This window comes from Leucopleurus acutus, assembly GCF_964270905.1.
Source record: "Leucopleurus acutus genome assembly, chromosome: 7".
In the NCBI taxonomy this organism is placed as follows: Eukaryota; Metazoa; Chordata; class Mammalia; order Artiodactyla; family Delphinidae; genus Leucopleurus; species Leucopleurus acutus.
In genome coordinates, this window is record NC_139150.1 from 56,393,457 (window position 1) to 56,418,801 (window position 25,345).

Below are 25,345 nucleotides of genomic sequence, written 5' to 3' on the forward strand. Positions count from 1 at the left end.
ATTTTCAGAGATGTGGGGAGTGGGGGACAGGAAGTGATTCAGTTTGAGTGCTGTCTCATGGTTCCCCAAACTCAACCTCCCTTTCCTCGACATCACTTATTCTGATCTCCCCCAGAAGAAAGAAGTGAAGCCACCACAATCAAGGGAGTAGAAGGTCAGTGTGAGCACACTCCTCTCTTACCTTCTCCCTTCTGCTTCCCTGCAAAATCTCTCAGAATTAAGTCATACAGTGTTGCCAAGCTTAGCTATAATCCCCATTTTTTCTTCCCCCTACCAGACAGGACCAGTTTTGGGATGCTGACTTCTTTCAGTAATTTTCTGGTAGCCAACAACGGGTTGTGTAATCCCACCACATCCTCAGAGATCCTCTGCACAAACCAGAACATGCAATCTTGATGACACAGTGAATGGAATTAAAGGCCCAGGAATATAATTCTACTTCATTCTACCAATGGCTTCCATGGAATAAGAGAAAGAACCAGATGGACTTGATTTCAGATTCTGACTTTGTTACTTATTAGCTATGTGGCCTTTTCCAAGATACTTAATCTCTCTGAGCCTCTATTTCCTCACTTCTAGAATGGAGGCAATGATATTCAAATATTAGTGTCATGGTGACAATTATAAATAATGTATGTAAAATATCTGACCCACAGAAGATGTCCAAGATACTGTAACTGTTATAACCGTTAGTATTATCGCCACCACTATCATTATTAAGAGTTTGCACTAATGCAGACTCCCTACTGGTTTCATTCCTACCCTCTTACTTCCCTCAATCTGTTCCTAAAATGGCAGCCAGAGCACTCTTTTAAAAACTAAGTCATATTCCATATTACTTAAAACCCTTCTTTGGTTTCCCATTGTACTTTGTTTTTTTGTTTTGTTTTGTTAATCTTTATTGGAGTATAATTGCTTTACAATGTTGTGTTATTTTCTGCAGTACAACAAAGTGAATCAGCTATATGTATACATATACCCCCAAACTCCCTCCCGCTTGAGCCTCCCTCCCACCTCCCTATCCCAGCCTTCTACGTCGTCACAAAGCATCGAGTTGATTTCCCTGTGCTATGCAGCAGCTTCCCACTAGCCATCCAGTTTGCATTTGGTACTGTATATATGTCAGTGCTGCTCTCTCACTTCTCAGTTTCCCCTCCCCCTCTGTTTCCTCAAGTCCATTCTCTACATCTGCATCTTTATTCCTGCCCTGCCACTAGGTTCACCAGTACCATTTTTTTTTATTCCATATATGTGCATAAGCATATGGTATTTTTCTCTTTCTGACTTACTTCACTCTCTACGACAGACTCTAGGTCCATCCACCTCGTTACAAATAACTCAATTTCGTTCTTTTTTATGGCTGAGTAATATTCCATTGTATATATGTGCCACATCTTCTTTATACATTTATCTGTTGATGGACAATTAGGTTGCTTCCATGTCCTGGTTATTGCAAATAGTGGTGCAATGAATATTGTGGTACATACCTTTTTGAATTATGGTTTTCTCAGGGTATATGCCCAGTAGTGGGATTGCTGAGTCATATGGTAGTTCTATTTGTAGTTTTTTAAGGAACCTCCATACTGTTCTCCATAGTGGCTGTATCAATTTACATTTGCACCAACAGTGCAGGAGGGTTCCCTTTTCTCCACACCCTCTCCAGCATTTATTGTTTCTAGATTTTTTGATGATGGCCAGTCTGACTGGTGTGAGGTGATATCTCACTGTAGTTTTAATTTGCAGTTCCCTAATGATTAGCGATGTTGAGCATCCTTTCATGGGTTTCTTGGAAATCTGTATATCTTTGGAGAAATGTCTATTTAGGTCTTCTGCCCATTTTTTGATTAGGTTGCTTGGTTTTTTTCTTTTTTTTTTTTTTTAGTTTCCCTTGCTGTGCAAAAGATTTTAAGTTTCATTAGGTCCCATTTGTTTGTTTTTGCTTTTATTACCATTACTCTAGGAGGTGGGTGCAAAACGATCTTACTGTGCTTTATTTCATAGAGTGTTCTGCCTATGTTTTCCTCTAAGAATTTTATAATGTCTGGACTTACATTTAGGTCTTTAATCCATTTTGAGCTTACCTTTGTGAATGGTGTGAAGTAGTGTTCTAATTTCATTCTTTTACATGTAGCTGTCCAGTTTTCCCAGCACCACTTATTGAAAAGGCTGTCTTTCTCCATTGCATATTCGTGCCTCCTTTATCAAAGATAAGGTGACCATATGTGCATGGGTTTATCTCTGGGCTTTCTATGCTGTTCCATTGATCTAAATTTCTGGTTTTGTGCCAGTACCATACTGTATGGATTACTGTAGCTTTGTAGTATAGTCTGAAGTCAGGGAGCCTGATTTCTCCAGCTCTGTTTTTCTTTCTCAAAATTGCTTTGGCTATTTGGAGTGTTTTGTGTTTCCATACAAACTGTACATAAAAACTTGTTCTACTTCTGTGAAAAATGCCATTGGTAATTTGATTGGGACTGCATTGAATCTGTAGATTGCTTTGGGTAGTATAGTCATTTTCACAATGTTGATTCTTCCAATCCAAAATCATGGTATATCTTTCCATCTGTTTGTATCATCTTTGATTTCTTTCATCAGTGTCTTATAGTTTTCTGCATACAGGTCTTTTGCCTCCTTAGGTAGGTTTATTCCTAGATATTTTATTCTTTTTGTTGCACTGGTAAATGCAATGTTCTGATTTTTCATGGTTAGTGTATAGGAATGCAAGAAATTTCTCTGCATTAATTTTGTATCCTGCTACTTTACCAAATTCACTGATTACCTCTAGTAGTTTTCTGGTGGCATCTTTAGGATTTTCTATGTATAGTATCATGTTACCTGCACACAGTGACAGTTTACTTCTTGTTTTCCAATTTGGATTCCTTTTTATTTTTATTTTTTTTTGAAAAGTTAAAAATTCCTTAATTTTTTATTCCTGGTACCACTACCACAATTTACAGGGCAATATACCTGATGTAATGAAAAGAAAAAGAAAAAGACAAAGCTACAACAGATAAAAGACCTCAGGAATGTACATCTAATTGACACTACATTGCATTAATCAATAGCTGCACTTTTTGCAAACTGTGGCTATGACAGTCCTGAACAAGAAGGGTTTCCTGTTTAAGCTGCAGTAACTTTTCTGACTATGGATCATCGTTCCTTCTGTGGCAGATTTTTACAGTTCCTCTAATGCATTTGGGACGACTGTCTCAAAGTAACCTGCAGCTTTCCTGACAACTCCTCGCTCTCTCTCCTGCTAAGAACTGTAGCCCTTTTCTTCTGAGTTTTTAGAATCTTCTGCTACCATATCCACCACTTCCACCACCAGATCCATAACCACCACCATAGGGACTTCCCGAGCTTCTTCCACCAAAACTGCCCCCCTTCATGGGTCCATAATTTGATTGCTGTTGTCCACTATAATTTCCAAAATCATTATAGCTCCCACCACCACCATAGTTACCTCCAAAATTTCCTCCTTCATTGTAACCATCATATCCTCCACCACCGCCACCATATCCACCACCTTGGTTTCCATATCCTGGTCCACCACCACCATAGCCTCCTCTACTACTGTAACCAGGACCACTGCCATAGTTACCACCGTCGCCTCCAAATCCATTATATCCACCATCACCTCCTCCATAACTACCTCTGCTGCCACCACCTCCACCACCATACCCTCCTCTTCCACCAAAGTTTCCACCACGGCCAAAGTTACCTCCACCACCTCCAAAGTTTCCTCCACGACCCATAAAGTTGCCAGATCCACCTCCACGACCTCTTTGTGATCCAGCAGACTGCATTTCTTGTTTAGAAAGGGCCTTTTTCACTTCACAATTATGCCCATTAATAGTGTGGTATTTCTGAACAACAATTTTATCAACTGTATCATGATCATCAAAAGTTACAAAAGCAAATCCTCTCTTTTTTCCACTCTGCCTGTCTTCCATAACTTCTATGGTTTCAATCTTGCCATACTTTTCAAAGTAGTCTCTCAAATTATATTCTTCTGTATCTTCTTTAATACCACCAACAAAAATTTTCTTCACTGTTAGATGGGCACCAGGCTTTACAGAATCCTCTCTAGAAACAGCTCTCTTTGGTTCCACTACACGCCCATCAACCTTGTGTGGTCGAGCACACATTGCTGCATCCACCTCTTCAACACAAGAGTAACAAAACCAAAGCCCCTGGAACGTTTTGTTTGGGGGTCTCTCATCACCACACAATCTGTAAGTGTGCCCCATTTCTCAAAATGTTCTCTTAAGCTATCATCTGTAGTTTCAAAGCTCAGACCACCAATAAACAGTTTTCTCAACTGTTCTGGTTCCTTTGGATCATGACCCTCCTCCCCCCGGCGGCGACGGCGACGGCCGGAGTCGGGCTGGGGGCGGCCGGGCGGCGGTTTTACCTCCATTTTGAGACCGGACTCGCCTCTTCCAACTCGAGTTCAATATGGGACCGAGAGGAAGAGGCCTGGATTCTTTTTATTTGTTTTTTTTTCTCTGACTACTGTGGCTAAACCTTCCAAAACTATGTTGAAAAATAGTTCTGAGAGTGAGCACCCTTGTCTTGTTCCTGATTTTGAGGAAATGGTTTCAGTTTTTCACCATTGAGAATAATGTTGGCTGTGGGTCTGTCATATATGCCTTTTATTGGCTTTTTTATTTTGATTAAAAACTCTGGAGAGTTTTTAATCATAAATGGGAGTTGAATTTTGTCAAAAGCTTTTTACTGCAACTATTGAGATTATCATATGGTTTTCTTTTTCTTTTTTTTTTCTTTTTTATTTTTTTGCAGTACGCGGGCCTCTCACTGTTGTGGCCTCTCCCCTTGTGGAGCACAGGCTCCGGACGCGCAAGCTCAGTGGCCATGGCTCACGGGTCTAGCTGATCCACGGCATGTGGTATCTTCCCGGACCGGGGCACGAACCTGTGTCCCCTGCATTGGCAGGCGGACTCTCAAACACTGCGGCACCAGGGAAGCACTATCATATGGTTTTTATCCTTCAGTTTGTTAACATGATGTATCACATTGATTGATTTGCATATATTGAAGATTCCTTGCATTCTTGGGATAAACCCCAGTTGATCATGGTTTATGATCCTTTTAATGTGCTGTTGGATTCTGTTTGCAGTACTTTGTTGAGGATTTTTGCATCTATGTTCATCAGTGATACTGGCCTGTAGATTTCTTTCTTTGTGGCATCTTTGTCTGGTTTTGGTATCAGGGTGATGGTGGTCTCGTAGACTTAGTTTGGAAGTGTTCCTCCCTCTGCTATATTTTGGAGAGTTTGAGAGGATAGGTGTTAGCTCTTCTCTAAATGTTTGATAGGATTCTCCTATGAAGCTATCTGACTCTGGGCTTTCGTTTGTTGGAAGATTTTTAATCACAGTTTCAATTTCAGTGCTTGTGATGGGTCTGTTCACATTTTCTATTTCTTTCTGGTTCAGTCTTGGAAGGCTGTACTTTTCTAAGAATTTGTCCATTTCTTCCAGGTTGCCCATTTTATTGGGATATAGTTGCTTTTAGTAATGTCTCATGATCCTCTGTATTTCTGCGGTGTCAGTTGTTACTTCTCTTTTTTCATTTCTAATTCTGTTGATTTGAGTCTTCTTCCTTTTTTTCCTGATGAGTGTGCCTAATGATATCTCAATTTTGTTTATCTTCTCAAAGACCCAGTTTTTAGTTTTATTGATCTTTGCTATTCTTTCCTTCATTTCTTTTTCATTTATTTCTGATCTGATCTTTATAATTTCTTTCTTGTAATAACTTTGGGGTGATTTTTGTTGTTCTTCTTTCTTTAATTGCTTTAGATGTAAGGTTAGTTTGTTTATTGAGATTTTTCTTGTTTCTTTTTTTTTTTTTACATCTTTATTGGAATGTAATTGCTTTACAATGGTGTGTTAGTTTCTGCTTTATAACAAAGTGAATCAGTTATACATATACATATATTCCCATATCTCTTCCCTCTTGAGTCTCCCTCCCTCCAACCCTCCCTATTCCACCCTTCTAGGTGGTCACAAAGCACCGAGCTGATCTCCCTGTGCTTTGTGGCTGCTTCTCACTAGCTACGTATTTTACATTGGGTAGTGTATGTATTTCCATGCCACTCTCTCACTTTGTCACAGCTTACCCTTTCCCCTCCCCATTTCCTCAAGTCCATTCTCTAGTAGGTCTGTGTCTTTATTCCCGTCTTACCCCAGGTTCTTCATGACATTTTTTTTTTAGATTCCATATATATGTGTTAGCATACAGTATTTGTCTTTCTCTTTCTGACTTACTTCACTCTGTATAACAGACTCTAGGTCCATCTACCTCACTACAAATAACTCAATTTCGTTTCTTTTTATGGCTGAGTAATATTCAATTGTATATATGTGCCACATCTTCTTTATCCATTCATCCGATGATGGACACTTAGGTTGCTTCCAGGTCCTGGTTATTGTAAATAGAGCTGCAATGAACATTGTGGTACATGACTCTTTTTGAATTATGGTTTTCTCAGGGTATATGCCCAGTAGTGGGATTGCTGGGTCATATGGTAGTTCTATTTGTAGTTTTTTAAGGAACCTCCATACTATTCTCCATAGTGGCTGTATCAATTTACATTCCCACCAACAGTGCAAGAGGTTTCCCTTATCTCCACACCCTCTCCAGAATTTATTGTTTGTAGAATTTTTGTTGATGGCCATTCTGACCTTTATGAGAGAATATCGCATTGTAGATTTGATTTGCATTTCTCTAATGATTAGAGAATGTTGAGCATTCTTTCATGTGTTTGTTGGCAATCTGTATATCTTCTTTGGAGAAATGTCTATTTAGGTCTTCTGCCCATTTTTGGATCGGGTTGTTTGTTTTTTTCGATATTGATCTGCATGAGCTGCTTGTAAATTTTGGAGAATAATCCTCTGTCAGTTGCTTCATTTGTAAATATTTTCTCCCATTCTGAGAGTTGTCTTTTCATCTTGTTTATGGTTTCCTTTGCTGTGCAAAAGTTTTTCAGTTTCATTAGATCCCATTTGTTTTTTTCTGTTTTTATTTGCATTTCTCTAGGAGGTGGGTCAAAAAGGATCTTGCTGTGATTTATGTCATAGAGTGTTCTGCCTATGTTTTCCTCTAAGAGTTTGATAGTGTCTGGCCTTACATTTTGATCTTTAATCCATTTTGAGTTTATATTTATGGATGGTGTTAGGGAGGGTTCTAATTCCACTCTTTTATGTGTAGCTGTCCAGTTTTCCCAGCACCACTTATTGAAAAGGCTGTGTTTTCTCCATTGTATATTCTTGCCTCCTTTATCAAAGATAAGGTGACCATATGTGCGTGGGTTTATCTCTGGGCTTTCTATCCTGTTCCATAGATCTATATTTCTGTTTTTGTGTCAGTACCATACTGTATGGATTACTGTAGCTTTGTAGTATAGTCTGAAGTTAGGGAGCCTGATTCCTCCAGCTCTGTTTTTCTTTCTCAAGATTTCTTTGGCTACTTGGAGTCTTTTGCATTTCCATACAAACTGTGAAATTTTTGTTTTAGTTCTGTGAAAAATGCCAGTGGTAGTTTGATAGGGATTGCAGTGAATCTGTAGATTGCTTTGGGTAGTATAGTCATTTTCACAATGTTAATTCTTCCACTCCAGAACATGATATATCTCTCCATCTGTCTGTATAATCTTTGATTTCTTTCATCAGTGTCTTATACTTTTCTGCATACAGGTCTTTTGTCTTCTTAGGTACGATTATTCCTAGATATTTTATTCTTTTTGTTGCAATGGTAAATGGGAGTGTTTTCTTAATTTCACTCTCACGTTTTTTATCATTAGTGTAGAGGAATGCCAGAGATTTCTGTGCATTAATTTTGTATCCTGTTACTTTACCAAATTCATTGATTAGCTCTAGTAGTTTTCTGGTAGCATCTTTAGGATTCTGTATGTATAGTATCATGTCATCAGCAACCAGTGACAGTTTTCCTTTTTTCTTTTCTGATTTGGAATCATTTATTTCTTTTTCTTTTGTAATTGCTGTGGCTAAAACTTCCAAAACTATGTGGAATAATAGCGGTTAGAGTGGGCAACCTTGTCTTGTTCCTGATCCTAGTGGAAATGTTTTCAGTTTTTCACCATTGAGGACGATGTTGGCTGTGGGTTTGTCATATATGGCCTTTACGATGTTGAGGAAAGTTCCCTCTATGCCTACTTCCTGTAGGGTTTTTATCATAAATGGATGTTGAATTTTGTTGAAAGCTTTCTCTGCATCTATTGAAATGATCATATGGTTTTTCTCCTTCAATTTGTTAATATGGTGTATCACATTGATTGATTTGCGTATATTGAAGAATCCTTGCATTCCTGGGATAAACCCCATTTGACCATGCTGTATGATCCTTTTAATGTGCTGTTGGATTCTGTTTGCTAGTATTTTGTTGAGGATTTTTGCATTTATGTTCATCAGTGATATTGGTCTGTAGTTTTCTTTGTGTCATCTTTGTCTGGTTTTGGTATCAGGGTGATGGTGGCCTCGTAGAATGAGTTTTGGAGCTTTCCTCCCTCTATTATATTTTGGAAGACTTTGAGAAGGACAGGTGATAGCTCTTCTCTAAATGTTTGATAGCATTCGCTATGAAGCCATCTGGTCCTGGGCTTTTGTTTGTTGGAAGATTTTTAATCACAATTTCAACTTCAGTGCTTGTGATTGGTCTGTTCATATTTTCTATTTCTTCTTGGTTCAGTCTCGGCAGGTTGTGCATTTCTAAGAATTTGTCCATTTCTTCCAGGTTGTCCATTTTATTGGCATATAGTTGCTTGTAGTAATCTCTCATGATCTTTTGTATTTCTGCAGTGTCAGTTTTTACTTCTGCTTTTTCATTTCTAATTCTATTTATTTGAGTCTTCTCCCTGTTTTTCTTGATGAGTCTGGCTAATGGTTTATCAATTTTGTTTATCTTCTCAAAGTACCAGCTTTTAGTTTTATTGATCTTTGCTATCTTTTCCTTCATTTCTTTGTCATTTATTACTGATCTGATCCTTATGATTTCCTTCCTTCTGCTAGCTTTGGGGTTTTTTTGTTCTTCTTTCTCTAATTGCTTTAGGTGTAAGGTTAGGTTGTTTGTTTGAGATGTTTCTTGTTTCTTAAGGTAGGACTGTATTTCTATAAAGTTCCCTCTTAGAACTGCTTTTGCTGCATCCGATAGGTTTTCAGTTGTTGTGTCTCCATTGTCATTTTTTTCTAGGTATTTTTTGATTACCTCCTTGATTTCTTCAGTGATCTCTTGGTTATTAAGTAGTGTATTGTTTAGCCTCCATGTGTTTGTATTTTTTACAGATTTTTCCTGTAATTGATATCTAGTCTCATAACGTTGTGGTCAGAAAAGATACTTGATATGATTTCAGTTTTCTTAAATTTACAAAGGCTTGATTTGTGACCCAAGATATGATCTATCCTAGAGAATATTCCATGACCACTTGAGAAGAATGTGTATTCTGTTGTTTTTGGATGGAATGTCCTGTAAATATCAATTAAGTCCATCTTGTTTAATGTATCATTTAAAGCTTGTGTTTCCTTATTTATTTTCATTTTGGATGATCTGTCCATTGGTGAAAGTGGGGTGTTAAAGTCCCCTACTCTTATTGTGTTACTGTCAATTTCCCCTTTTATGGCTGTTAGGAGCACCTCAATACATAAGGGAAATGCTATGTTGGGCGCAGAAATATCTACAATTTTTATATCTTCCTCTTGGATTGATTCCTTGATCATTATGTAGTCTCTTTCTTTGTCTCTTGTAATAGTTGTTATTTTAATGTCTATTATGTCTGCTATGAGAATTGCTACTCTAGCTTTCTTCTGATTTCCATTTGCATGGAATATCTTTTTCCATCCCCACACTTTGAGTTTCTATGTGTCCCTAGGTCTGAAGTGGGTCTCTTGTTGACAGCACATATATGGGTCTTGTTTTTGCATCCATTCAGCCAGTCTATGTCTTTTGGTTGGAGCATTTAATCCATTTACATTTAAGGTAATTATCAATATATATGTTCCGATTACCATTTTCTTAATTTTGGGGGGTTTGTTATTGTAGGTCTTTTCCTTCTCTTGTGTTTCCTGCCTAGACAATTCCTTTAGCATTTGTTGTAAAGCTGCTTTGGTGGTGCTGAATTCTCTTCGCTTTTGCTTGTCTGTAAAGGTTTTAATTTCTCAGTCAAATGTGATTGAGATCCTTGCTGAGTACAGTAATCTTGGTTGTAGGTTTTTGTCCTTCATCATTTTAATATGTCCTGCCACTCCCTTCTGGCTTGCAGAGTTTCTGCTGAAAGATCAACTGTTAACCGTATGGGGATTGCTTTGTGTGTTATTTGTTCTTTTTCCCTTGCTACTTTTAATATTTTTTCTTTGTATTTAATTTTTGATAGTTTGATTAATATGTGTCTTGTTGTGTTTTTCCTTGGATTTAACCTGTATGGGACTCTCTGTGCTTCCTGGACTTGATTGACTATTTCCTTTCCCATATTAGGGAACTTTTCAACTATAATCTCTTCAAATATCTTCTCAGTCCCTTTCTTTTTCTCTTCTTCTTCTGGGACCCCCGTAATTCAAATGTTGGTTGTTTAATATTGTCCCAGAGGTCTCTGAGACTGTCCTCAATTCTTCTCATTCTTTTTTCTTTATTCTGCTCTGCAGTAGTTATTTCCACTATTTTATCTTCCAGGTCACTTATCCGTTCTTCTGCCTCAGTTATTCCACTATTGATCCCTTCTAGAGAATTTTCAATTTCATTTATTGTGTTGTTCATCACTGTTTGCTCTTGTTCTTCTAGGTCCTTGTTAAACGTTTCTTGTATTTTCACCATTCTATTTCCAAGATTTTGGATCATCTTTACTATCATTATTCTGAATTATTTTTCGGGTAGACTTCCTATTTCCTCTTCATTTGTTTGGTCTAGTGGGTTTTTGCCTTGCTCCTTCATCTGCTGTGTGTTTCTCTGTCTTCTTATTTTGCTTAACTTACTGTGTTTGGGGTCTCCTTTTTGCAGGCTGCAGGTTTGTAGTTCCCATTGTTTTTGGTGTCTGTCCCCAGTGGCTAAGTTTGGTTCATTGGGTTGTGTAGGCTTCCTGGTATAGGCAACAAGTGCCTGTATTCTGGTGGATGAGGCTGGATCTTGTCTTTCTGGTGGGCAGGTCCACGTCTGGTGGTGTGTTTTGGGTGTATGTGGCCTTATTATGATTTTAGGCAGCCTCTCTGCTAATGGGTGGGGTTGTGTTCCTGTCTTACTAGTTGTTTGGCATAGGGTGTCCAGCACTGTAGTTTGCTGGCCATTGAGTGAAGCTGGGTCAGAGTTGGAGATCTCTGGGAGATTTTCGCCGTTTGATATTACATGGAGCTGGGAGGTCTCTTGTGGACCAGTGTCCTGAACTTGGCTCTGCCACCTCAGAGGCACAGCCCTGACACCCGGCTGGAGCACCAAGAGCCTGTCATCCACATGGCTGCTAGTGTTGGCGGGTCTCCTGCTGAGGTGGGGGGCGGCTGTGGCTCACCATGGGGACAAGGACACTGGCAGCAGAAGTTCTGGGAAGTACTCCTTGGCGTGAGCCCTCCCAGAGTCTGCCATTAGCCCCACCAAAGAGCCCAGGTAGCAACCATCACTTTTTTTGATGCACAAACTATGCCTAATTTGCCCAGCAGGAGACCCTTCAAAGGGGCTCCTGTGTCCTTTTCACACAATCTCACTAATTTTTTAATGACTCACTGCTTTATGGCACAACAAGGTACTCAATGTTCACTTCTACTTTCCCAGCCCAGATCTAGAATCCTGGCTCCTTTTAGTGGAGAAAGTATGTAGAAACTAAGATATGGGCACACTGATATTGGTAATTCAAATTTAACACTACAGGGATTTTCCCTTCTTCTTTGATTTTATATTTATATCTCCTTTTCCCTGCAGTGAAAATCCTATAACACCAATACATTTGTTTTATTCCATAGTATAGCAAAAACAATCTCAGAATTTCAATACCAATATTTCCACTAACAACAAATCCAGAAAGTAAAGTTTAAGATTTCTTTACAGTTCTTTTTGTCCTCTCACTATACTTCTAGTATAGATATATATTCAGAATATGATGTTCAAACTTTACTGAAATTATTATTTTCTCTATGTGGCTATGTTATCAATTTTATACTGAGTTAGCCACAGTTGTTTCTGTTTGTTTTCAAGTTGAGACAATTGAACTATATTATATGTTAATCCAACAGAAGCCTGAAAAATGAAGCCTGAAATGAAGTATTCAACCACCAAAATTTCCCCAGCAAAGATGAACAGCTCAGCAGGCAAAGCCTTGGTAGAATCTCCCAAGTTGAGAAGTAAGGACTTAAGCCTTTCTGATTGTTTTACACACTATTTTTTACCTGTTACCAAATCTTTATTATTCCAATGTTTATACATTCTACCTTACCAAAAACTACTAGGAATACAAGAGCTGAAATTGAAAGGGATGGCTCATAAATGTGTAACACAGTCAGTGCTGTTTTGTTTTGTTCTGTTTTGTTTTTTGCGGTACGTGGGCCTCTCACTGTTATGGCCTCTCCCGTTGCGGAGCACAGGCTCCGGACGCGCAGGCTCAGCGGCCATGGCTCACGGGCCCAGCCGCTCCGCGGCATGTGGGATCTTCCCGGACCGGGGCACGAACCCGTGTCCCCTGCATCGGCAGGCGGGCTCTCAACCATTGCGCCACCAGGGAAGCCCAGTGCTGGTTTTAAACAGACTATATCTGGCCAACTTTTGCTTATTTGATATACCACAGAACAGGAGTGGCTCAGATGACTTTAACCTGCTAATAGTGATAAATGTAATTATGGCCCTTCATATTAACCCCTTCTCTACCCATACTTCCTGCCACCAAATCCCAAAACCTTTTCCCCAGATTTCCTAACAAAAATTTAAACGGACCCACTTTTATTCAACAAACATTTATTAAGACCTTTGGTATATCGAGCTTGTGGTCTTGACTTGAGACTTCTGATAAAAGAGAGAATAACAAGCAAATATATTTGCATAATCCAGGACCCAAATAAAGCAGAATTGACCAAATGATGCTCAAGTCTGTCCAATTGCAAACTCAAAGGGTTTGGAATAAGTTGAAAGGTAACTAAGTCAGGTAGTAGCCTTACCTTTAAAATCAAAGGACTATTAACATCTTTGATTCTTAAAATTACTTATCCTAGAAAAGAATTATGCAAATTTATTCTCATGTTTTTCATTTGAGAGCAGTAACACAAAAGAATTAACAGAGCTCTGGTGGACCAGAAAGAAAATACAGCATGAGAAATGGTAGTGGGGACTGGCATATCTTTGTCCTTTGTGCTCTTCTGCATTTCCCTGAACATTTTAGGCCAGAAGAGAAAGCAGTGTTAAAGAATATCATTTCTGTCTCCCTGAGGCTCTGGCCCACCCATGCTCTTCTTTTGTAAGTAGGAAATCCAGTAATTGGACTGCGGTTTCTGAATCACCAGGAAATCACAGCTAAGTTAGTTCTTTTATTTATGTCTGAGTCAAAATGCTCCTTGCAGGAACAGTGACTCATTAGAAGTGACTCTGTGTCTCCAAATTCCCTCTTAATAAAAATGAATTTTCTTTGTACCCTAGGAGATGTGGGCTCTATGTAGATACTGGAATGAGGGAGGGAGCAGGCTGGAATATACATCAGAGTTTCTGGCATTGATGGAAAATGAAAATGTAACCCCACCTGTCGGGGTTCAGTGGCCCTAACTGCTTATTTACACCATTCAGAGAAACAATGATAAAGATAATCCCAAATCTCATCGCATTATTTTTATGGTTCCTTAGCAGATTTTCCCTTCCAACAATATTGGCTCAGTTTAATACTATAATTGTCATTATTTAAACACTCCTGGCTAAAATTTCAACAGATCCCTGTGTGGTGTGTGACAGGTATGAACTGCTTTTCAAAAATGTCACATCTTATTTTTCTAAATAAACTGCTCTGAGCCCCCAAACAACAAAGTTCATTTTAATTCCTTCTCCTCCCCTGGGCTAGCAGGATCTTACACAATCACAAAGCCATAAAACGCAATACCCAACCACTACAGGTATCCATACAGTCAGGTCCCACATGAGTTCTGGTCTGCACCAGGGCATTTCACCTCTAGTGCCAACAGGGTACGGGGCTTCATGAGCTAGAGGAAAGCCTCTCCCCAAACTCATCTCCTTCCCCGTTTCTAGGAAGCTACTCCTCAGGGTCAGGCCATTCTCCTCTGTTAATTCCTCTCCCCCATATCCATCAACCCTTTCCCTGCCCTGAAAATACAGTGTCCTTATGTATCTATCCAGAGGTCACAATATGGGAGCCCTGGGACATATCCATCCAGCAGGAGTATTTTAGTTGGCCTGAATAGTATTACTGTTGTTTATTAATTGAGACAACATTTAAAAATTGGGAGATTTTGCATAAAAGTCTGAATGTGTGGTTTCTCTCAAAAACTCTGAAGATCTAGCAACAAATGGGCCCATATCCCTACATGACAATAGTTGAAGGTAGAACTGAGTAGGGATCACTCCCTTTAGTTTGCAGCTCTCCACAGAAGATCTTCTGTTACAGTGAAGGAGCTTTCACTTTATCCTGTGGACAGTAGGGAACCAACTGAAAATGTTTAATTGAGGAAAAACAAGACATTTTTATTTTGGAAAGACCATGTTGGTGGTAGTGAAGATAGAGCAAGCAGGCAAGAGTAGAAATAGAAACTGATCAGAGGTCTACTGCATTCATCTTAGGGGTCTGGTGATGAGGGCCTGACCTAAGATGGCAGAATGGAAAGACTAAAATTCAGATACGTTCAGAAAGTGAAATCAGTATGGTAAACCGAATAAATTGAAGGATAGAGAGAGGGGAAAATGGATAATTCTCAGCTTTCTGATTTAAAAATTGGGCAGATAACGGCAGATAGAGGTACTGTTTTTAAAGATAGGGAATTATGGAGGAATATATTGGGGGTAAAAGATAAAGAAGTTGTTTTTTTATTATGAGTATATTTGCATTTGGGGTATGTGTATGTCATTCAGGTAGAGATGTCCAGAATTCAGAAGGCTCTACATAGATAGAAAGAGACATGCTTTAAGGTAACTTTAGTCAAAATGCCCTGTGGCATCAAAATTTCTGTAGAGAAAGAGCAACAGATATAAAGCTCAGGAGACAGACCAAAGGTAGAGTTACAGTTTGGGGAGTCATCAACATAGAAAAAGATGATTGAAGTCATTGGAGCAAGCAAGATTGCCCAGAAAGAAAGCCTAGAGTGAGAAAAAAAGGCAAAGGACAAAACCTTCAGGAACACCAGCGTTTTAGGATCAGGCAGAGAAGGAAGAACTAACAAAGAGACAGAGATGGACTGATCAGAGGGAAACAAGGAGAATCCAAGGAGACAGCTGATACAACAATAAGGGAAGAAGGGTTCAAAGAAGGAAGTGGTCCCCAAGTCAAATGCAACAAACGGGTCAAAGGTAGTAAACAGGGCAAAGAGACCTTGGTAAAATTAGTGTTTGGGGAAAAAATGGAAGATGAAGTGATTCCCTTCTGTAGTTCCTGCCAGCTGTGGTCTGGCTCTACAAAAAGATTTCCAGGCCCATTACCATTTACTCACCAGAAATGCCTAAGGGATTTCATCATGCAGTTGCTATGATGAAACTGTTTATGAGAATTTCCTTAAAAGCCATATAAATACACTGCCCTCAGATATCAAGCAGGATGGAGACACAGGAAATGGCAACAGCCTTTTCATAAGTTTGAGCTGGCTTTTTGACCCTAGTGGAACACTCTCTTCTACAGAGTTCCTATGGCCATGACCGCTTCATGCTTTCCTCCCAAGAACACAACCCTCACACCACAGTTTCAGCTGCCCTGAATACCAAAGTATACCTTCTTCCAAACTCTCCCAATGTAAAGTATTTTAAATACTTCAAACACAGTCATCCCCCAAGGAATTATACCTAGTGTTTGTCTCACTAGATGCTAGCCCTTACATTCACATATTTAGCCCTCAATTCTCTTTTTCTACATCCCTAATATTTCCCCAGTGCTATGACCCTCACTTCTAACTACCCAAGACCCATATCCTCCTCCCCAAAGAGTCCACTCTCAATATTAGACATACCTGGCATGGGATACCTCATGGGATGCTACACATAATGAGAAGCATACAGGAATGAGCATGCTTAGAGCATCATCTTATGCCTTTTAACTCTGAAGAGACGATGTGATACAGTATAGTGTAAACCCTGACAGGTGGATTTTGTTTTTCTATTTTGTAATGCAAGTGCCCGACTTAAGCTTTGATTGCTGAGGCATGCACTTCAAAGAGGTATCCACTACAAAGAGGCATCTACTTCAAAGATGGCTATCTCAAATAAATACATGGCCAGCCACAAGACTAGATAAAGAAAAGGAGATCTTGGTTGATTTTCATAACTGGCCATTTGGACTACTTTCTTTTTTTCTCTTCCCACACTTTAAATTCCTGCTTTTATGTTTTAAATTCACCAATAAATAGTGAGCTCTCGCTATCCTAGGCTCCCACCCTCAACCCCAATAAAAGCAGAACCCCACGCCCGTGTACCCTCTCTACCTGTGACTTCTCTGTGGGGTCCCAGATATGCAGTGTAATTTACAGATCCTATAATTAATTAACCTTTATTTCTTCAGTTTCCTGATGGTTATTGCTGAAGGTCATCTTGCAATCATAATAAGAACCTTAACAGCCAGTCCGAAAACAACATTGGTTATTGACAGGCTAAGACCAGCACAAAACATGCAATTAATGACATATTGTATTAAATTAGTTGTCAGGAGACCAAGTTCAGTGTTGGCTCTGGCACAGCTTTGTAAATTATCTTTGCACTATATAAATGTGAGATACTGTAGCTGACATATCTGTATTATAAAGGAATATTAGGGATTTCCAGGGTGAATGAGTATGATTTAATGGCCTTTCCCTGTTCAGACAGTTGAAGATACTTAAAGGTAGATGCCCATCTGAATTGGAAGTAAGATATAGATAATTCAAAACAGTAACTAACAAAAGTTTATTCCCCTTAACTTTGAAAAGCATATTAGGAAGGCAAATCTTCTTGAGAATAAAAAAAAAATCATAGAATGGGTCTCAAATCACAAGGAATTATTTTCATTTTCTGAATTACTGTCAATAATTGAAATTTGGCTACATTGCATAAATTGCTTGATAATTCATTTACTATAATGTTGGAAATTGAGATCCTATGACTCAAGTGTTTCTTTTCTATTTGACTTTGAAAGGCTTTTTATGATTTCCAAGTGACAAATTTAATGTTTTATTTGAGATTTTAATTTTTATTTGGATAAATGAAATCAGAATTACTGAATAACTGATTATATTTTTTTTACTTCAACTGATTTAATTTCAGTTTGCATTTTGCTATTCCCTAAAGTTGTAGTGTAGCATTTTTTTTAGATGGAGGTAGATGGAAGCATAGCTTTGATATTAGACACACTTGAGTCACATCTTCTCACCAGACCTGTAACCTTGGGCAAGTGTTGTGAATGCTAAGAACTTCAAATCATCATCTGTAAAACAAAGAGAATAATACCTACCTTGCAATATTATTTGTGAAGGGTTAAAGGCAACAGTATGTAGAATTATCAGCACAGTGCTTGGCCCACTGTAGACACACTAATATTTGACAAGGGAGTCAAAAATACTCAATGGAGAAAAGATGGTCTCTTCAATAAATGGTGCTAGGAAAACTGGATAATAACATGTAAAAGAATGAAACCTAACTCCTATCTACACCACTCACAAAAATTAACGCCCAATGGATTAAAGACTTAAATGTAAGACCTGAAACCACAAAACTCCTAGAAGAAAACATAGGCAGAAAGCTCCCTAACATGGTCGGCTATTTTTAGTATCAATAACCTTTATAGACTATAGTCATCTCTCCAAAATTATTAAAAGTATACTCTAGATAAGTAGAAATGATTGTAGATTTCATATGATCAAAGAGCTCCCCCTCAGTTAGGCAAAAATTGCTATATGTTGGATGTAGATCCACACTCCCTTAAACCAATTTTGAAACCAAAATCTTTTCTAAAGACCTAAAGTTTTTCGTATCTCGTTTGACAGCAAAATATGACCTGAACTCATTTGACAGCTAAATCCTGACCTGAACCACATGAGGTCTTTATTTATTTCACTTTATGTAAATTTTCCTGTTTCACTATAAAATTTTTTATTATGAGGTGCTGCCCTAGTCCCTGCTGGGTGTTCTAGTTATATACAATATATGGTCTACATGACAATCTTAAAATCTAATAAACTCTGAATTTTGAAACACAACTGGCCCCAAGGTTTCTGATAAGATACTGTGGACCTGTAGTTGCTTTCTTGGTCTGGTACACTCAGGGTTTGTAAAAGGATAAAGATGGATGGAATGAAATGGTATCACAATTTTTTCAATTGCTCAGAATCCCAACAGAAGGCTGAAGAAGTTTGCCCCATGGTCTTTATGCAGCTACGCTCTGGCCTTAAAATAGAAAAGAAGACCTGTTACTTTAGGAAAGAAACCACCAAAAGGCATTCGCCAAGAACAGGTAAGGAGAAACTGCATTTCCTGATAATTTTGCAACATAATGATGGGCATCTATTTGCCTTCACTTACCACATCAAGATACATAATTTTTTCCCTCATCCAAATTCCTTCTGGAAAAGAATAAGGATGATGAACTATTTTTTAGCCATTTTCAGAAGGGCATATAGAGTTTTTAATAGCATGGGAGAAATGGTTATGCTATAATATTAAGTAAAAATAGAGGATACAAAATTATAAATATATTTACAATATTTTTATTTTTTTCATTTAAAGGAAGTAAACTAAAATGAATAGTGGTTGCCTTTTGGGTGTTGAGACCATGGGTGACTAGTTTTCTTTTGCCTGGACTCCAGTGGGTGTGCCCTATTGGGATATAAGTGTATAGGAGGTATTGATTCCTTCAGACCATGGGGTGACTGAAATCCTGGGGTCATTCATCATTGTCAGCAAGCAGCCTCGACTGGAAATCCTCAAAGGAGAGATGGGAGAGGGGTCTGCACAGAGTGAGGACTGACAGTCCAGTCTTATTCCTACACCTATCCTGCAGCTAAAACGTACAAAGAGAAACATCTGGTATTCGCTGCCTGTCAGGAGCTGGAACACCTTGGACCGTCTGTGAAGAGCTTCGCCTTCGATAAAACTAGGGTCCAGAAATATACTACAGCAACTGGTCTTCCAAGTATCAAAGGTAAGACTGGTCACAGGGGTGGTGTGAGGGTGAGGAGGGAGGTAAGACACGGACCTTGGAAATGCCACTCCAGGAAGCAGCCCCAAGTCTACAATTTCATGTAAATATATCAGAAACTTCTGTCCATTTGTTGCTGATGTGCCCATGTAGTGGTATCCAAACTAAGTACAGGGTAGTTGCTCTAACAATGCATGTGCATTCTATAGTTAGCATTCCATTATTATTTTGAAATGCTTGCTATGGATTGGAATTTCATATACATTATTCCTGAGAAAAATACATTATCCTTTAGGGGAATAACCATATTATCTCCCCGAACTTCAACATTTTGACAATGAAAGAAAAGGAAGAGCTATTATATTTTTTAAATATAATTTCAACTCAAGTATTTTAAATAGTTGTTAAAATGGTTTTAAATTATATCACATACTTGTGCAAATATACAATATTTAATATTCTTAATTTTTTATATATTATTTTCTTTAGCATAATTCTATACTATAATGAAAATATGATTTTTTCCTCCAGGACCTATATATGTAGTCTCTAAATCTGCTCCAGTTTACCCCAACATGCTGTAGAAATATTATCATTTTCTATGTGCACTCGTATATTAAAAAAAAATTGAGAGTACTGCTTTAAGTGTCACTGTTATTTAGCCAGAAGACAGAATGAGGCTCACATCTGCATTCTCCAGGACTGTTGAAAGTCTCTGAGTAACTCCATGCTTTACAGATGGGTATTCACTTATCCATGTCTATCAAAATACAGCCCCTTCTTGCCCATAGTTCCCTAGATCATGTGGAGTCAGGAAGCAGAGGTTTCCTCAGGCAAACTCTATAACTTTTCCAGCTTCTTTCTCCCCACTAAACCCTCCCATAAGCACACTAACATGGCCTACCATAGCCTTCATGCAGGATGCTGGCATCTTTAATCCCATTCAGGTGGCACACCTCAGCCTTTTAGCTACATTAAGCTTGTGCCAGAGGCTTTCATCTGTCCAACAGTGATGGACAAAGTGCAGCTCAAATTGCAGAAACAAACACAACCTATTGAGAAAGCTTTTTTTTAATTTCTAAAAGATTTTTCATGGAAACAAGGTTTTTGAATTCTTAATGACAAGATTTTTACTTGTTACAGAACATTCTGCTTCCCTGAGTACATACAACGATCAATACATTACTTTTGTTTTCGAGGATGGAAATTATGAGATCTATGTTGAAGACTTAGGAAAAGACCAAGAGAAAGGTAGAATATTTCCTTTTGTCTTTAATGATATAATGATGACTAGTAAAGTAAAATAAATTTACCAAACCATAAACAATAGATTAACTCAGACATGGCAAATAGATTTCATGCTATGTGCTAACTCCAATGCATTGGCAGGGGATGCTTGACTATCACTATATTGAGGAGGATTCAGAAGCTTATTCAGGGGGCTTCCCTGGTGGCGCAGTGGTTAAGAATGTGCCTGCCAATGCAGGAGACATGGGTTCGAGCCCTGGTCCGGGAGAATCCCACATGCCACGGAGCAACTAAGCCTGTGCGCCACAACTACTGAGTCTGCGCACTAGAGCCCGCGAGCCACAACTACTGAAGTCCATGCGCCTAGAGCCCGTGCTCTGCAGCAAGAGAGGCCACCGCGATGAGAAGCCCGCGCACTGCAACGAAGGGTAGCCCCTGCTTGCCACAACTAGAGAAAGCCCGTGCAGCAACAAAAGCCCAAAGCAGCCAAAAATAAATAAATAAAATAAGTTAAAAAAAAAAAAGCTTATTCAGGATTCATCAGGGGAGAAGGATGATACTGAGAAGTGGTATCTGTTGTGAAATGTGGAAAGAGGTACCACATATACTTGCTATCGCTAAATTATCTACTAGGTCTTTCCAGCTTTATCAGTATCACTAAAGTATAAACTCTAGTAAAAGAATATACCAGTGCTATGAACAACATTTTAAATATTTTAATACCAACATTGTTGGAGAATTCCTCAGAATATATTTATACATTTTTAAGACCTTTCTCAAAACCACAGAAGTTTTGCTTTTATTGATATACAATAAAAGAAGAGGATGTTTTCTGATGTTATATATATGTTGAAACTGAACCATTTGATAAAATTGTATCTCACCAAAGGGATTTTATGCATTCTCTTTCAGACAAGGTGTTACTCCGTTACTATGATTCCCAATTCCCCTCAAGTGAAACAGGTAATTTCGAAAGCTGGGTAGCTCTAGTGCTTGAATTCCTAAATTTAGGGTAAAGACAAATCCAAAAATTCTCCATGGGAAAGGAAAGCAGTCTCAGAAGGTTCTCTCCAGCCCAAACTCATGGTAAAAATCTTGGATCTAAGATTCTAAACTGATATACTCCATCTCATCCATTTTGCAGTTTAATAATTAGGATAAAGGTTTGGCTACATTTAACAGAGATTCAGAATAATAGTGTCTTAAGTTATACAAAACTTTATTTCTGTTTTAGCCAGGGCTGGAATGGCAGTTCTGCTCAACAGGTTGCCCAGACCCAGCTCCTTTTCTCTTTGTGGCTCTGCCAACATCCACATGGTTCAAGATTCCTTGCCACCATGAAAATATCCATTCAGCAGGACAGAGGAAGACAGATGTATTATTTGAGTTCTATTTCCCTTTAAGGACGCAACCTGGAAGTTGCACCTGACACTTCTATTCACCTTATATTGCTCAGAACTTAGACATATTGCTACACTTAGCTACAAGAAGGCAGGCTGGGAAACATTCTATTATTACACAAAAAGAGGAGTTGGATATTGGGGGACAACCATCAGTGGCCTTCTATGCAGACAGGGAAGCTGACAACTAGAGCAACACCCATGAGACTCACAATTCTACTAGTATTCTAATAGTATATAAGAAAACTAACCTCTCTCCTAAGGGGACTTAGAATTACCCCTTACTGTCCAATGACTCTTTAGTTTCATCTGGGTACAAGTATTTCTAAGAGATGTGTTGTTGAATGAAATAGTTATTTTATATGACATCTTGGACTCTTTTCCTGGGTGTTAAATTCATTTAAATTAAAATGAGTTACAATTCTTAACTTTATAATTTGCATTTTTTAATTGCAAGAAGGTGGTGGTGATCATCGGAAGTTAATGGTAAACCTGAGCCCCACAAAAGACAAAGACTTCTTGCTGCATGCCAACAGTAAGGAGCATTCTGTGGAGGTAATAGAAATATGCACCTAACTGTCATGACTGACTCTACTCATCTGTGCAGATTTGGGGTACTTTGAAGAAGAAGTTTTGTTTGTGCTATTGTACATAAAACAAAATCAGTTATGATTAATAACTTGCTTCTGGAACATGGAAGGGAGTGAAATGGCATGTGTAGCCTTGCTACTGAAAGTTTGATCTCTGCCAGCAGTACAGCATTGCCTGGGAGCTTTTTAGAAATGTAGACTTTCAGGCTCCCTCACAACTGAATCGAAATCAGCATTTTAACAAATCTCCAGGAGATTCATAGGTACATTAAAGTTTGAGAAGCACTGCTATATAGAATGACTCGAATCCTTTCTATTTGGCTGTAGGAACTACTATGTTCTTCGAGGAAGTATTTCCTTGTAAAATATGGTTTTCTTAGGCAATTGAAAAACTAATTTTATACTCTGAGACTGCTAAAGGGAGAGTCATAAACATTTCCACATGCCAAGATATATAGATAACATAATAATCTACATTTTAATCATAGGATTCACTGCATTGTCTTCTTCAGTTAGTAAATAGCAGTATTATATTGGTCATGATGAAGAATTATAAACATCTTGAGGAACAAACAAGCCAAAGTGGACACAAGGAAGAAAACATTAAAGTATAATATAGAAGATAAATTATATAAATATATAGAGCTAACTAATATAGCCATGCAAGGTATTAATATAAACTCTGGATGGTAATCAGCATCTCCCTTAACAAAACATTCCTAAGTATATATAATAGTGTTTGGCATATATAACTACTCAATAATAAGTGCTGACCCCTACTGAGCTTTATTATATACCAAGAAGTGTGCTAAAGGTTTTACAAGTACTATCTCATTTAATTCTCACAGTAACTCTCTTATGAAGTTATTGTATTGGTTAGGTTTGCTGTGTAACAAACCATCCCTAACACTTAATAACTTAAAATAATAATCATTTCTATCACTCATGTATCTGTGGGTAAGTTGGGAGTTGACCGATCTAGAAAACTGGCTACACTAAAAAACTGAGGCTTGAAAGGTAAAGCAAAGTGTCCAGGTCTCAGAGATACTACATGGCAAAAGAGAAGTATGAATCCAGAAATACTGCATCCAGATCCAGTCATTCTAAGCCATCATGTCTCTCAAAATATACTATCAGTGAATCAAATCAAATCCCCCTACTTTGGCCCTCTGCTCATTTCTTCCCCACCTCCCATCCCCTTCTCAGTAAGCAGGCTTGCTAGAAATATCAAGTTATGAATAATTATTCTCCTTTAGTTTCCAATACAGGGATGTAAAGTTGACTCTGGACTTCCAACTCACATATTGGTTACTTTCTCTCTTGTCTTCCTCAGCTACAAAAATGTGAAAACCAATTGCCAGAACAGGCCTTCTTTGTCCTTCATGAGGAGACCTCCCAATGTGTTTCATTTGAATGTAAGAGCAATCCTGGAGTGTTTCTAGGAGTAAAGGATAACCACCTAGCTCTTATTAAACGAGGGGAACACCCTGAGGATTCAAATGAAGAGAATACCATATTTAAGCTCTCAAACTTAATATGATGGAAAACTGCGGATCTTGGGTTGAGTAGTCCAAACAGCTACCACTGGAGAAAGGATAAGCGATAAAGAGACAGACAACATGAAGGGAAATGGAATGTTTAGTATGCTGAGGAATGTTTTCCTTATTATGTATAAAAATATTTTTTATAATCCTTCAGTTCTGTTTTTTATTTCCCTCTGTATCACTGCATATTCAGTACAAGTATTGGTATATTAAATAGCATATTGGTAAAGAGATTTGCCAACATTCTGAAGAGATACAGCCTGACCTTTACATTTTTCCTCTTTCAGTCCTGAAAGAACTTCTTCATATTTTGAGCTGAGACCTCTGGGGAGAAGCAAAGGGACTGATCCGCAATTTTGCTTTAGACAGGGATCAATTTAAAGAGCTACATAGGGACATAATTCTCCCTCGTTCCAAATAATAGCCTCAAACACTAGAGCCACTAATTAAAAAAACAACTGGAAGCTACACAGATTTACCATTTCACAACTGGAATAAAACACCAAGTTTGTAAATACCGAAACTTCAGATGCCTATATAGTTAGACAGGTAATATAAATATGTGAAAAGGCAAGGATAATTTAAAAATTAAGGAAAACAAATCTAGTATTTTAAAAGTGAATAATTTCACCTCTAACTCACTTTTAAAATTCTGATTTTTATAGACTGAGTTAACTTTAAGCAAGGCATTCTTACATTAGAAAGTGAAATAAATTTTAGTTCAGACATGAAATTGAAATTATTAGGAATATCTAACAAACTAGAATATTTTTAAAAGCACTGAGCCACAATATATGTTTGGGCATCCCAGTACCATGGGTTCCAAGTACCATGGGTTCCAAGTACCATGGTGTGGACATAAGTCCTCTAACCTACTAGAGCTTAGACGGGACACAGGATTAACATTACAATTTCAATAACTGGTTATCCTTCATATGTTCTTCTGACCCGGGCTTCCAGGAATCTATGACTTTTGATATATTCATTACCTTGGACAAAATTTCTTCTCATCCTTTCTTCCGACATGCACAAGGCCTTTTGTTGTTTAGCTTCCCAATAACCCTGCTTACTATGGAATATTCACTTGACTTCTGTTCTTTCTCCATTTCTTTTGACCATCTGTGTCCTTCTGCACCCCCGACCTCACTTCCACGTAACCTGACCTCTGGATGCCAACATTTTTATTCTGCTTTTTCTACCTGATGATGTAGAATTTTATCTAAACCTATTTATGGCAGTATTCTTCATTAAACG

General features: G+C 38.2%; 1 protein-coding gene and 1 pseudogene across 3 annotated transcripts; one reads left to right on the top strand and one right to left on the bottom strand.

Annotated features, from left to right (window-relative positions):
- Positions 1-24,456, top strand: IL33 (interleukin 33). Of its 2 annotated transcripts, none has more exons than XM_082842845.1 (8): positions 1-154; positions 12,246-12,353; positions 18,500-18,625; positions 19,172-19,312; positions 20,453-20,560; positions 21,470-21,520; positions 22,415-22,512; positions 23,881-24,456. In XM_082842845.1, exons 2-8 carry the CDS (start codon positions 12,257-12,259, stop codon positions 24,085-24,087), a joined length of 828 nt encoding a protein of 275 aa, XP_082698971.1. In that variant the 5' UTR covers positions 1-154; positions 12,246-12,256; the 3' UTR covers positions 24,088-24,456. The 2 variants fall into 2 exon arrangements, with proteins under 2 accessions (XP_082698971.1, XP_082698972.1); XM_082842846.1 differs by having other exon boundaries at positions 22,418-22,512.
- LOC309963567 (heterogeneous nuclear ribonucleoprotein A3-like) lies at positions 2,900-4,457 on the bottom strand (annotated as a pseudogene). Its single transcript has one exon. The product of its transcript is annotated as a heterogeneous nuclear ribonucleoprotein A3-like (transcript).
- Positions 24,457-25,345: the final 889 nt, after the last annotated feature.

What these genes read in the sequence shown, in the direction of transcription:
- IL33 (XM_082842845.1), top strand. Translation starts at nt 12,257, where the DNA reads ATGAAGCCTGAAATGAAGTATTCAACCACCAAAATTTCCCCAGCAAAG. An exon ending in ATTCCCCTCAAGTGAAACAG is followed by an intron (nt 21,521 to 22,414) that starts GTAATTTCGAAA and finishes TTTAATTGCAAG; the next exon opens with AAGGTGGTGGTGATCATCGG. An exon ending in GTAAGGAGCATTCTGTGGAG is followed by an intron (nt 22,513 to 23,880) that starts GTAATAGAAATA and finishes TGTCTTCCTCAG; the next exon opens with CTACAAAAATGTGAAAACCA.